This window comes from Mytilus galloprovincialis, chromosome 10 (assembly GCF_965363235.1).
Source record: "Mytilus galloprovincialis chromosome 10, xbMytGall1.hap1.1, whole genome shotgun sequence".
NCBI lineage: Eukaryota > Metazoa > Mollusca > Bivalvia > Mytilida > Mytilidae > Mytilus > Mytilus galloprovincialis.
Genome location: NC_134847.1, coordinates 32831750 through 32846094, shown reverse-complemented (window position 1 = coordinate 32846094; position 14345 = coordinate 32831750). Strand labels below are relative to the sequence as shown.

Below are 14345 nucleotides of genomic sequence, written 5' to 3'. Positions count from 1 at the left end.
AATATGTTTCTTTTTATAATTTTTCACATTTAAACACTCGTTAAGTGTTCTTGAATCAATTCTATGCGGTTCCTTCAGCAAATTTATGCTGGTAAACGATTTCCCCAATGAAAATAATGTGAAAAGAAATCGCATGATACGATAAAAAGGTAACGACTAACGAGGCTCGAGAAACGTTTATGTTTTCAACAAGTTGAAGTTACAAACAAGTTTTTCTTAATTTCTACTATTACAGTTACTTAAAGTTTAAATAAATGTTTTTTTTTTATTATGATATTAGTAATGGAAGACAGTTAGACCGTAATCAAGATATTTTAATTCAGTTATAATTTGAGACGTTAATAAAATGGCACCGGCTACGGTTACATGGAAATGTAGGTTGGTCCCCTCCGTAAAACATTCAGTATGCCTTCGGAATATACAAATATATTAATTGACAGTAATAAGAAAAGGTGTGCAGTTAAATACATTGAAAAAGTGAAACCATTGAACTATATTTTTCGCCTTTGGCACTCCTAATCTTGAGTAGTATCTTTAAGATCATCAAAACCATTAATATGTAAAACTATTCAAGTTATTCACCATTTGTTGAATAATAATATTTATTTTTTATCAGTATCAGGGGCGGATCGAGCCATTTGATAAAGGGGGGGGGGTCCAACTATATGCTCCCATTCAAATGCATTGATCGGCCAATCCCCGGACCCCCCCCCCCCCCCCCCCCCCCCACCTGGATCCGCCAATGAGTATTATACAAGTATTGTTTAGAACATACAAAATGTATGAAAGAATTAAGCAATACAACTATAGAAGATTTAAGTTTAATAAATCTAGCGTACATTGCTGTTTTTTATGTAACAATAACGTAATGCTGAGATTACTATTAATCTCAGCGTAATGTAACCGTAGCCTCAGTAATTATTGTTACATTTGTAATAAATCGGTTCCTCGCCCAACTTTGCATTCCGGCAATTAGTCTCCAGTGTAACAATAATATTTTTATTGTTGTTACATTTCCATGTAACCGTAGCCAGTGCCTAATAAAATTGAGAATGAAAATGGGGAATGTGTCATATAGACAATAACCTGATCTAAGAGCAGACAACAGTCGAAGGTTACCAATGGATCTTTAATGCAGGGAGAAACTCCTACACCCAAAGGATTGCTTTTGCTGGCCCCTTAACATAATAACAAAAATGTATACTATTTCAACTAGTCACTTTGTTCCGGTGGAACTTTTAAATCAGAGGAAGAACAAAGTAACTAGTTAATAAGTTCCTCCGGAACTTTTCGGGAAGGGAGTTCTTTTCGCCCGGAACTTTCCAACGTCGAAACAAAAGAGCATTTACAATAAATTGGACATACACTAAAATCAGAAGTATACACAAGAAATTAAAATTTAAAAAAATGTATAAAACAATTATGAAAAATAAATATGATATACAGCAACAATCACCACATTAGTGGGTCCTCACTATGGACAGGTGCATACAGAATGTGGCGGCTTAAACATCTTAACTGGCACAAAACTCTCCCGTAACATAGGACAGTGTATGTGTATAATCTCAGACAATGAATCTTTATAAATATAAATTGGAAATAACTTTTGAAAGTGGTAGGATTGCATAACATAAACATTACTGTACAACTTACAAGCATTATTTGATACTTTAGAAATAGCTGAGAACAATGCCTGAGATAAATATTTTGACTAATTCTTTACACTATTCATCTGAACTTGTCCAAGTTTGCCTTTGGGTTTTTGATTAACTGCCTATAGCACCCTTTGGTGCTTTGATTATCAGTAGTTTAGAATTGTTGAGTAGTTTAGAATTGTTGAAAATTATGAAAAAATGAAACATGCATAATATGCCTCCCTCAGAAAATTTTGCATGTGTACTATAGTAGTAAATTAGCTATGTATTTTCCCCCTCAGAAGTGGTATTAATTATGAAGTATATTGTACTTCCAGTTAACCAAATCATTTCAGGCTTCAAACAGCATTCTTCCTGTTATGCAGCTATTTACTTTATATAATTTTATTAGGAAAAAATTAATTTGCATTGAAACATCAAATACCTTAATACCTTGCAATTTCTTACGCAATTCCCTTGTCAATACATATATTAATCTTGGATTATTTGGTTACACGCCTTCAATCATGGTCTATTGACTTCGCCATAGTTTCTGTTCACAAATTTGTGAAATCACAAGTTTAAGTAGAACCAGTATAAAGTTTTACTTGAATCCAGTTATACGTCCATACTTCTAAAAGTTGGTTTCTGTTCCCCAAGTACAGTTTCAATCCCTTAATCAAATGTTGTTAAACTTAAACACAATGCTTTATTACCACAAACACAGATCAAGTTTGAATTTTGGTGGTGTCACTTTTATATTGTATAAAAAAAAAAATGTCAAAATAAAAATTTAAAGGAAACACAAATATGTTGTTTATAATAAACAAATCATTTAAAAATTGTATGTTTTTGAATATATCATAAATACAGTTGTGAAAATGAATAATCAGTCCCTTGCTTTAATAAAAATGAAAAATCTTGCTTCAATAGTGCAGAAAATGAATAATTTGTCCTCTTAGATTACAAAAATAGATAACCTGTCAATAACCTGTCAAAAACAAATCCTCCTGCCCCCCCAGCCCCCCCCCCCCCCCCCCCCTCCCCAGAATATCAAATAGGCAACCCCTAAGTCTATATAGGAATTTTTTTCTACGACAAGTACCTCAAACCATGTATTAAGATTTTGGATAAAGGACCACAATAGGTAAAAGTCCAATTTAAAATTAAATGTTTTAAGTTCTTAGACCACATTCATTCTGTGTCGGAAACCTATTCTGTTTTGACTATTTGATCACAATCCAAATTCAGAGCTGTATCAGGCTTTAATGTTGTGTCCATACTTGTCCTAACTGTTCAGGGTTGGACCTCTGCTGTAGTATCAAGCTTCGCCCTGTGGAGCATCTGGTTTATTTGAAGGGTAGATGTTCCCGACCTGTTTATTAGTGGAATTATGAATCAGGCCATTACTCTTCTCAATTGTATTAATGCATACTTTTCATGTTGGGACAGTTTCCCTCATTTTTGAAGGCTGTATGGTTGCCTATAATTGCTTTGTCATTTGAACATTTGTATATGTACTTTAAAATTTTAGTCTTGCATGTTTATAATTATGTGTACGATATATCACTGATTCAGTGGCAATGGTAAATAGACACTGACAAGTCTTAGATAACATTTTTTAGTTTTGAATGTTTTTTCATCAGATGACTAAAATTAAGTGGTGGTGTGTTCTTATTTCCAACAGAGGGGCACTCAACCTATATCAATTTTTGCATGAAGCAAATTGATAGTTGCTAGATACTGAATGATTATACCACAAAAAAGTTTTAACCTTTGCATATATACTTAAAATACGATAAAAAAAATCATGTCTTTTTCAGGACTTCTGATCCAACCATGTAGTATGGCATGTTATTGGGATATGGTTTTGGTCGATGGATGTTCGTGAAGGACCTGTAGTACAAAGTATATCACTGGATTTAGCTCTTTGTCTAAGTGTATTATTAAAGTACTTTGCTTTGAGCTCAGTTCATTGTTATGCAATTCATTCTTTGTGAAATAAAGATTTGACAGACAACTCTCATGTACAAGGATTTGTCAAAGAAGTATCACCTCTATGTACAATGTAAGTAATAGGAAGATAAAAGCATTCTATTTCGATTGTTCATTGACCAAATTTAAAAAAAAAAGACCAAATTTACCTGACAATACTACCCCCGCTACTAGCAATATGATGCTAGGTTGTTTTAATACATCTGTACTGCATGCATGCCTACTGATGACTTGGTCCTGAGTGTAAATGGTCCTTCAAGTACATGTTTAAAGGGGCACTAGCTAAGAGATGTATAAAAATCTAAAGTATGATTCGTTTTTGTTCAATCAATTATAAAACTGAAATAGTGAAATAATAATTCGCTTTTAGCAGCCAAAATGGTTCAATTTTGTCAAATTATGTTAAATAATATTGATAATGAAGTATTCACTTGCAAGTGATAAAGACGACCTCATTAAATCCGTATTCATGTGAACTTCAATTAAACCTGATTTCTAAAACTATATTTTATTGTACATGTTGAACATTTTTCATTCATTTGTTTATTTCTTAATTTGTGTTAATTAACATTGATACAGTAAATGTTAATTACTACACTTTCATACCACAACACATACTGTATTGGTACATGTATCACTTATATTAGTATCCATATAACAGAAAAAAATGAAAAGAGAATAATTTTGCATAACCTTTTGAATACTATTACTTTTTAGATATTTAAACATATTAAGACTAATTAAGCTGTTGATAATATCCACTTGACATACTTGAAATTCTATCATATTACTTTTGGAGCAGTTGTGAGTCTTTGAAGCATGCTCAAAGGTTCTTTATGTGAAATCATTGTCATATTGGTCAATATTTTTCTTTGCTTCGACCAAATTTGGAGGGTATATTAACAAAGAATTGATAAAAAAAATCAGCACAAAGGTTCTCTTCCTAGATCATATAGCCCCAAACATCATGTCAGGCATTGTCATTACTAAAAACCAATAAATGTATTCTAATATGAGGAACATTTTAACAATTTTTTACTAATGATACTGATGATCCACCACAAAATAATATAAATACAACCATACAAATAGTAAGCAAATACACATAAAAAAAGATGTGGTATGATTGCCAATGAGACAATTCTCCACTAGAGACCAAAATGACACAGAAATTAACAACTTCAAGTCACCATATGGCCATCAACAATGAGCAAAGCCAATACCCTATCATCAGCTATAAAAAGCCCCGAAATGACAATATAAAACAATTCAAACGAGAAAACCAACGGCCTTAGTTATGTACCAAAAATTATACAAAAAGCGACTATGTAACACACAAACAAACGACAACCACTGAATTACAGGCTCCTCATGTTATCAAATCTTTATATCATCTCCCATTTAGAAAAAAACACATGAAAAAATGAACCTATTATGTTTTGCTCTCCTAGCTACAAAGTGAATCAAAAATCAAAGATGTGGAACATATTCGATCATAATCTTTTGGTAACTAATGTAATTACTATCTCTTCCATGCCCATCTTGAACATAAAAACTAAATATTGAATAAACAATACTCCTAATGTTCAAGTTGGTTCTCATCGTGCAACGCCGTTAATAACACCATATAGGAAAACATAGAACTCCCTTTTGTCATAAGTAACTGTCAAACATCAAAACATACTATCCACACTCATCTGTGTCCACACTTGTTTTATATTTCAAAATAAATACAATTCTTAACAATTTTTAAACTTGATAGACAGAATATTTGCCAGTAATGGATTGATTGATTGTTTGCTATCAAATGTCAAATCAGTTTAATATGGAATGACTTTAATTTAAGGGGAGAGGTACATAAATTATCACCTCTAGCGGAAAACGTGAAAATCGAAGTTTGTTGCTATGGGAGTTATCTCCTGAACACCAGAAAAAAATATTTTCACTATGTCAGAATAATGGTTAATTTGGTGGAAGACTATTGAATGCATCTCACCAAAATGTAACAAAAATAGAAGAAGTTTGTTGCTATGGGAGTTATCCCCCGTACACCAGAAAAAAAAATATTTTCAAGATGTCGGAATAATGGTCAATTTGGTGGAAGACTATTGAATGCATCTCATCAAAATGTAACAAAAATAGAAGTATGTAAAATGAAATATCTTGTAACAGTTAAACAGTGCTTTCATTGCATAAAAATAACTTGGCGTTGGCATGTCCTGAATCGTGATGGTTGGGAAGTGATTGAGTTGGGTTTACTAGCCAGTGGCGGATCCAGCCATTTTAAAAAGGGGGGGTTCCCAACACAGAGTAAGGGGGGGGGGGGGGGGGGGGGGTTCCAACTATATGCTCCCATTCAAATGCATTGATCGGCCAAAAAAAGGGGGGGTTACAACCCCCGGAACCCCCCTGGATCCCCCACTGCTAGCTGACCAATTAATGCTTACATGAACTTCTACATAATGTTTCTACAAAACGGTTTAAAATAAAAAAGAATGTTTCTCTGAAGTATTTTGTTTGTACCTTGGGGTAACTAACAGGGGGGGGGCAATAGGGGTACATTAACATTTTAACAACACCTCGATTTTTGCAAAAACAGTTAACAGCAAATTCAAAAATGCTGATAACACTAACAGTTAACACAGTGGGTTGAAATCAGATAACAGTTTAAATTTATCTCAAATAACAGTTAACACTGGCGGATCCAGCCATTTTAAAAGGGGGTTCCTAACCCAGAGTAAACGGGGGGTTCCCAACTATATGCTCCCATTCAAATGCATTGATCGTCCAAAAAAAGTGGGGGGTGTCCCAACCCCTGGATCCGCAAATCTAACATCACCTTGAAAAAGGCCAAAACAGGTTAACATTACAATTCTGCTGATAAAGCCTTGACGTTGCGTAATCCTTTCGGCGACTTCATGATTTTTTTTCTCTTTTCCCAGCAGCAACACCCTTTCAACGGCTGATATAGAAAAATTGTAGGATTGGTTTAAACTGCAGAATAAGTAAAGCTTAAAATTTCTTATTTTTGTTTAAAATTTTACGTAATGTCTATGTACTTTATGTTGTTTCCTTATCATTTCCAAATGTATGGAACTCGGAAATTAGATCGGTGACCAACTTAAATTTTTCCATTTTTCATTATCTTTTTAAAAGTTCTACGTGTATACCATTTCTTTTAAAAATTGCCGGACAAGCCATTTATGTACAAGTAACAGCTATTCAATTTTGGACAACATAAACTTATGGCAAAGAGTACACTGTACTTAAGTTGCATAATTGTTTACTCAACAGATGGTGAATGTTCAATGGTGTATAATGTATATTGTAGTATATTGCAATCCAAAGTATAGTAATAGGTTATCTTGTATCATCTGATAATTGTTTGCTTGAAATTTATTGTGCTGGGATCTTCTTGGATCTTCACTTATGTCAGTAGATTAACAAATTAGAAATCACGAAAAAAATAATTTGCTATCAGTCTGCTAGAAAAGGCTTAGCTCAAATATAAGTTGGTCTATAGTATAGTGTAGTGTAGTAGCACTAACAAATCTAAAACAGCAAATAAATTTAATAAAATAATCAACATAGCAATAAACGTATAAAAGTAACAAACAAATTATTTTGATTGTCAAGCGTGTCATTTTCAATACAGACATTATAGACTCCTCCCCTAAATATCACTGACTGACAGTCATTTAAAAACAAATATCCAACATTATTGTTTTGAAATTTTCTGGGGATAATCAATTTACATTATTTGCCATTCACACTGGTTCAGACGGCATCATCAAATGGGAGTCTTTATTACGTTCTAATGCTGCAGTAATCTCTATATGGTCTATTTTCAGCACCAGACAATCACTTCTTGCAATAACTTCTCCCTTACTTCCCATCCAATCACAGTGATCTGGAGAAAAAAAATGTTTAAAAATTACTATTTAATTAAAACAATAAATAAAATTGTTTTGTTTCATTCTGCCTAATGTTACAGATAAATTTTAAATATCTTTTTCATATTTCTTCCATACAAACAATAATGAAAGAATTTTTATTGACAAATGATTCATTTCTGTTTAAATAAATATAACTGTGAGTACTATCAGATCTGTATAGAGGGTGGTAAAGGGGGGGGTGCTTGCACGAAAAAAACGTGAAATAAGACATAATTTCACGTTAAACGTGAAATAATTTCTGTAATGAACGTTGCACGAAAAATAAATACTTTTATTTGAACCTTTTGTGACCTTCTTGTATATATTAACTCTTTGTTTTACTTGATATTCCCGATTTAGTACACACATTTATGATATAATTGGTTTACGGCTTTTAAAAAAGTATTTCTTGACGATCCCTGCCAAGTGTTTGAATTTTATTTGAAAAATACCGAGCACACAAAATAAGACTTTGAAAATCACGATGCACGTAAAATTAAATAAGCAGAACACGTTGAACGAGGCACCCGTCTTGCACGACTGAACGTCAAATAAAAAAGTAAAAACACGTTGAACGTGAAATAAAAAACGGCGATCACGTTGCACGAAAATAACCCTTTACCACCCTCTGTATACTTTGTGTACTTTTTATATTTTCATGTGCTGCATATAGATCTGATGAGTTAAGCCCCTTTAAACTGATTTTTATAGTTTGTTCTTTTGCGGCACTGTTACACTACTGTTCCAAGTTAAGGGAGGAGTTGGCACCAGCAAACATGTTTAACCCACCACATTCTTTATGTGTCTGTCCCCAAGTCAGGAGCCTATAATTCAGTTAATGTTGTTTTTGTTGTTTATCATGTTTTTTCCCCGTTTATTTTTTGTACCAGAGGTAGATTTAGACGGCCAAGGCCCCTCTTTTTGTAGGAAAAATTGGTTGATTATTTAGGGAATCACTCAAGAATGACTTGAGAGGGCCCCCTCTTTAACAGTCAGTGGGTCCCCATATGAATATTTGTGGATCTGCTACTGTGTACATAATTCAAGCTGTTAGTTTTAAATAAATATATTAATTGAAAATTGAAATTAAAGAACTTGTCCGAGATATAACTTCATTCCCCTGTGAACAGGTGTCCAATCTTTTACCAAATAAACCAACATTCATTTTACAAGCTATCTGTGCAGAGAATGTAATAAGTAACACAGTTGAATTAAGCAAATGTTATAATTTAATTAAGTTTCTAATAAAGTCGATTTCAGTGTTCTGGATTAACTTCCCCTCTCTGATGAAGACCTACATAATAAGGTGACAATGTCTATATGTTGAGGTTTCATGAATCTATGATGTTGCGCTGATCTCAACAATGTTAATAATAATAAAATAATAATAATTCTTTATTTAAAGAGGGTTACACAGTTAGCTATAAAACTAATCTTTCCTGAGGCCCTCATGAAATACAAGGAAATATAACAAACAATTACAAAATATCAAACAAACATGAAAAATGAAATTAAACATTGTTATGAAATATACAATTTTCAAAACAGGTAAAAATTACAAATTCATACATAGTATTGGCATCAATAAAATGTAGTTTGGTGTGATACTTCTTTTGTAAAAACTTACAAAAAACATCACCAGTATTGATTGTGTAGGCATATCTTATTTCAGGATTTGTCAAAAGTTCAATTTCTCCTTTCACAACCAAAATAACCATGTTGTCATCTGAAATAAATATTTTCATGTAAATGACTTTGCAGAGAACTCTGAATTTCAAATATAATCTTCTTCAGCCTTGAGTTCAAAATGTTTTGTACGAGTAAAATGATTACCCTAAGGACATATAATAAAATAACTTATCTTTTACCAGCTATTCATAAGTGATTAGAATAATGATATAGACAGTCAAAATGGGGGTATCTTCAAGATGAATAACGATCAAAATTTGTTGAATGATGTAAACCTTAATTTTTTGGTGCATGACAATAAAATGTACACTTTGTTTTAGACGATAAAAAAATTGACTGATATTGACGAATCACATTAATTTTTAACTAATTTGACACTAAAGGTAGCAGAAAATGACTGTTTGACGCCTGACAGTAAAGGGCATTAATACCCTCATGATATGGTATACAAATACAATAAAGATGCCATCCTGACCTGTGTATAATTTTGAATAGGATTTTTAAAAAGTGTAACTTTTATTCAACCTTAATATGATCAGATGCTTAACAGAGATCCATAAATTAAAATTTAAAATGATATAGTATGGCTCTCCATAGTTACATACTGAACACAAACTGTGATTCAATCGGAGAACTGATATTGAATACCGTAAAGCGGGTTATTTTCGCAGGTGTAAAATTTAGCGATTTTTATTGAATAAGGTATACCAAATATTTTGGCAATTATTATTTTGGCAGATTCAAAACTTTTATCATTACCTTTGCATGTATACTTTCAAATTGGTGAAATTTATTTTGGCAATTTTGTTCTTTCTGCGAATTTTCGCACCCCACGAAAATAACCCACAATACGGTAGGTAATAGATAAGCTAAATATTTATTGAATGTAAAAACAATACGACTCACCATATTCCTCCTGAGTACATACAGTATCTCCTGTGTTAAACTGGTGAGGTATACCATGCAGAGCTAAATATTGAACACATCTTGGTGAGCACCCGGCAAATATTCTATGGTTTTTCAAAAAATGGAAAAGAACCTGAAAATTTGAAAATAAATTTTTATGATTTCATTTAAAACAAAATAAACAAGAATGTGTCCCCAGTACACAGATGCCCCATCTGCACTATCATTTTCTGTGTTCAGTGGACCAAGAAAATGGGGGGAAAATCTCTAATTTGGCATTAAAATCAGAAAGATCATATCATAGAGAACATGTACACTAAGTTTCAAGTTGATTGGACTTTAACTTCATCAAAAACTACCTTGACCAAAAACTTTAACCTGAAGCAGGACAGACGAACGAACGAACAAACGAACGAATGCACACACAGAAACATAAAACCCATAAATGGGGCATAATAATTGGGGCATAAAAATTAAATACTTGCATTTATTAAAACCCTCCAAGTTAAATTTATAAAACTGCAGTTTTTACCCAGGTTTTAAGTTTTCTTTCTTTTGTACAATTATCTAACATATTACTGATAATAAATAGGTATACATGTACCTCGAATTGCAATAGATGAGGAAAAGTCTTATATAAAACATCAGTTTTGTTAACCAATGCCCTCCACTTTAATTCTCTGGCTTTCCATATTTCTGCACAACCTGAAATGATCTGTCAAATAATGTACATGTAATACATATATTATTTGTTGATACAGAGAAATGTCTGGCTTTTTGTAATTTTGATATTATCATGCAAATGTTGAAATTAAAATTGCAATATTTAAATATGTAAGTGCTGTTCCTTTGGTTTTTTTGTTTTTGCTGTTCATGTACTGATTTTGTGTCATGGATTATCCGAATACCTTTTATCGACATTGAAAGTCAATGAACCATTATTGAAGGTATATAAAACCACTAATTCAGGCCCGGTTGGAAAGAACATACAAGAAAGTAGTAACAAAAGTTACATATTTTAAACAAAATAGTTCCTACGCATAGCTGTATCTTTGTCAAAAGTGGGAATATTTGGGTAGTTTTAGTATCAAATGAAAGCTTGGGGACTAGGGATCACTGTAGAACCCTTGTTTTTATTTGAATAAAAAAGAAATGTATGAAATTTTAATCTTAGTCTTGCATTTTTTACTTTGTCAAAACGAGACAAAAAAACCCTGCATTGTGTATTTTTATTTTTTTTTTATTTTTTTTCACATGTTCCTGATCAAAATCAAAAATTTAAAATTAAATGGTTGTTCTATACATTAGGTATTTTATATAGACATTTTTGTTTTGATTTCAGACATGAATTTGCACAGTATTTGAGACAAATATCATGTATTCAATAATCTCAGAATTGATAAAAAAAGTTCAAAATTAAAAAAAAAACCATCAATGTAAATATCTATTATATTAGATATTTTAAAGCTAGTCTAAGGTTTATTCAATTACATCTTTGTATACAGGAAGCAATTAGAGCTAGACACATTGCCAATGAATAGGACTGTATGTTGACTTCATCATGTTGGATAGTCGTCTCAATGGCAGCCAAACTATATCTCCTTATTTCTATTTTTTCATCCAAACATAGTAGTATTTTGAACATTTGAAATCAGGGGCGGTTCTAGAAAATTTCGTAAGTGGGGGCCCACTGGCTGCCTAAGAGGGGGCCCACTTCCGTCACGCTTCAGTGATTCCTTATATAATCAACCATTTTTTTCTCTCAAAAGGGGGGGCCGGGCCCCTTGCCCCCGCCTCTGGAAATACAAGGCAAACTATATATCTGTTTGGCATTTATTTTCATTCTTTCTCAATAAAAGTGCTGTTTGGAGAGCCTCAAAATGTATTCTAGATGTCTCACAGACAATATTCCCACATCACCTGTTACTCAATCTATCAATCTAAGTATCTTGATTCTTACCTTATTTAGAACATTGTCTATGCATTCCTCTTTGATAATTATGATTTGACAGCAGGTGGAAGTCTGGATGGTCACAGCACTATTACATCCTAAGTGCATACCTTTAAACAGATAATAATATTAGTATACAAATCAGTTGGTTAAATATTTAAATTAAAAAGAACAGTATTTTATGATCCTTGACATTGTTACAATTTCAAAAGATTTGGTAAAGTGGTACTAAAATTATCATTCAGAAACCAAAGCAATACCAATTCTGAGGAATCTAAGGGACAAAACTCTAGAAAAAAAAATGCTGACAGTCACATTTCAAGAGTTATGCCCCAAACATATGTATGGTCAGTAGGCCCTCACTTATGAAAATTTCTGTATAGTCCACTGATTCCCTCTCTACAGAATTTGCTATCATTCTAACCAAAAATTATTGAGAGATTTTTCTCTAATTACCAGACACACAAAAAACAAGACATACCATTTATAACTTAGGATGATGGTAATTCCAAAAGAGGATGGTTAGGGTGGCAGTTTTTTTTTACAGCCATGTTTTGATATTCTTTTTAATTATCTGATTCTAATAAAGATGAGCACTTGTAACCGCTATACTCACCAAGTATAGTTATCAAGAAAACTTTATAACTGTGATGGATGCTGTTTCAATTTCCATAACACTGTATTCATAACAGAAATGATGTTCATATTGGAGATGGTTGGCTTGTCACGATTTTTTTGGTTCATATTTCCACACAAGAATGAACGCCCAGAACTTCCATCACCAGTGACAATGATGAGTGCAATTTAAATGATTTGCAAACAAACTATAACTGCTTTAACACATGCTCTGTCCACTTTCAAAATCATTTTTGTTAAAGTTAAGATGTGGTTGAGAAAATGTCTAATGTTTGTAGTTGGCTACAATTCAAGCGACAAAAAGTCCATAACCATTCAATGGTAATCACTAACTATCTAAAAGATTACATTATCTTAACAAGTTGATAATACAATAGATATTTCTAGTCCAAAAGTGAACAATTCTTGAATGTTTACTTTGAATCAATTGACCCAAAACTTCTTATTGTACAATAATATTTCTTTTGTTACAAATTTTAGTAAATAAACAGGAATAAAACAGCCTGGCAAACCTTAACATCCAGGTACAATGTATGGACATAAGTATTTATCTGCTACAAAAATTTTTCTATTGCATCATATACAATCACATTTTTCAAAGCGTTTGTGTTTGAATTTTTTACAAACCAGGTCTTGAAAGATAAGTTGTCAGTACGTTATCTATCATTTTGTGATAGTTTTGTCTTCAGTTATTTTTGTTTTCTACTGATGTAAAATCACTTTAAATAATTAGTGATTTTATTTTAGTTAAAATATATAAAACATTTGGTGGTATGAAAGAAACTTAAATCATTATAAAAAAATCACTTATGTCCATCAACTGTAAATGGTTCACACATTTTAATAAGTAATAATATAAAAAATAACAGTTTTACTTAATTCAGGAAATAAATCTGGATTCACAGGTTCAAAATCTGAACTTATAAGTTACAAAATGTGTAAGGATTCTGTGGAACACAGTGTTTTGCTTACTTTTTTAGTTAGTCACAGGCTCTGCAAAAATGGGGAACAAATATTAAAAATTTGCCTGTTTATACTATCTTTTGATTGTTAAAAGCTGGTAAAAATCCAGGATGGTTAATGAATCTTACAAATGTTGTAAAAATTGAACTGCAGACTGTATGCAATGTTAACTGGAAGAAAAAAAATTAAAAAGTCCATTTATTAATAATATACAGAAAAACGGGATATTTTTATTACAAAAGTTACTTCTGGATACTATCTTATGATCATAAACTCTGTCTAAGTTTGGTAGAAATCCAGGATAGTTTAAGAAAGTTAATAAGATTTTAAAAACTTTAACCACAGAGTGAATGTAATGTAAACTGTTCAAAGTCCATTTTTAAGTAAAATACAGATATAGGAATTTTTTTCTACAAAATTTAGTTCTGGATACTATCTTTGATCTTAAACTAGTTTCTGTCCAAGTTTTGTGGAAATCCAGGATTGTTTACAAAAGTAATAAAAAAAAAATTAAATTTAAACTTTAACCACAGAGTGAATATAATGTTAACTGGCAGAAAGACTATGTCCATTTGTAAGTAAAATACTGATAAACAGGATTTTATTTTCTCAAAATTTACTTCTGGATACTATAAT

At 32.0% G+C, this 14345-nt stretch overlaps 1 protein-coding gene across 1 annotated transcript in view; it reads right to left on the bottom strand.

The window, feature by feature from the left end:
* Positions 1-7182: 7182 nt before the first annotated feature.
* LOC143047407 (uncharacterized) overlaps positions 7183-14345 on the bottom strand; it is a 35872-nt gene continuing 28709 nt past the window's right edge. Inside the window, exons 8-12 of the mRNA XM_076220436.1 lie at positions 12120-12220; positions 10764-10874; positions 10160-10292; positions 9192-9290; positions 7183-7539 (exon numbers count right to left, since the gene is read on the bottom strand). Coding sequence (XP_076076551.1) covers positions 7397-7539; positions 9192-9290; positions 10160-10292; positions 10764-10874; positions 12120-12220 — 587 coding nt within the window. The 3' untranslated portion in view covers positions 7183-7396. The remainder of the gene's footprint in view (positions 7540-9191; positions 9291-10159; positions 10293-10763; positions 10875-12119; positions 12221-14345) is intronic.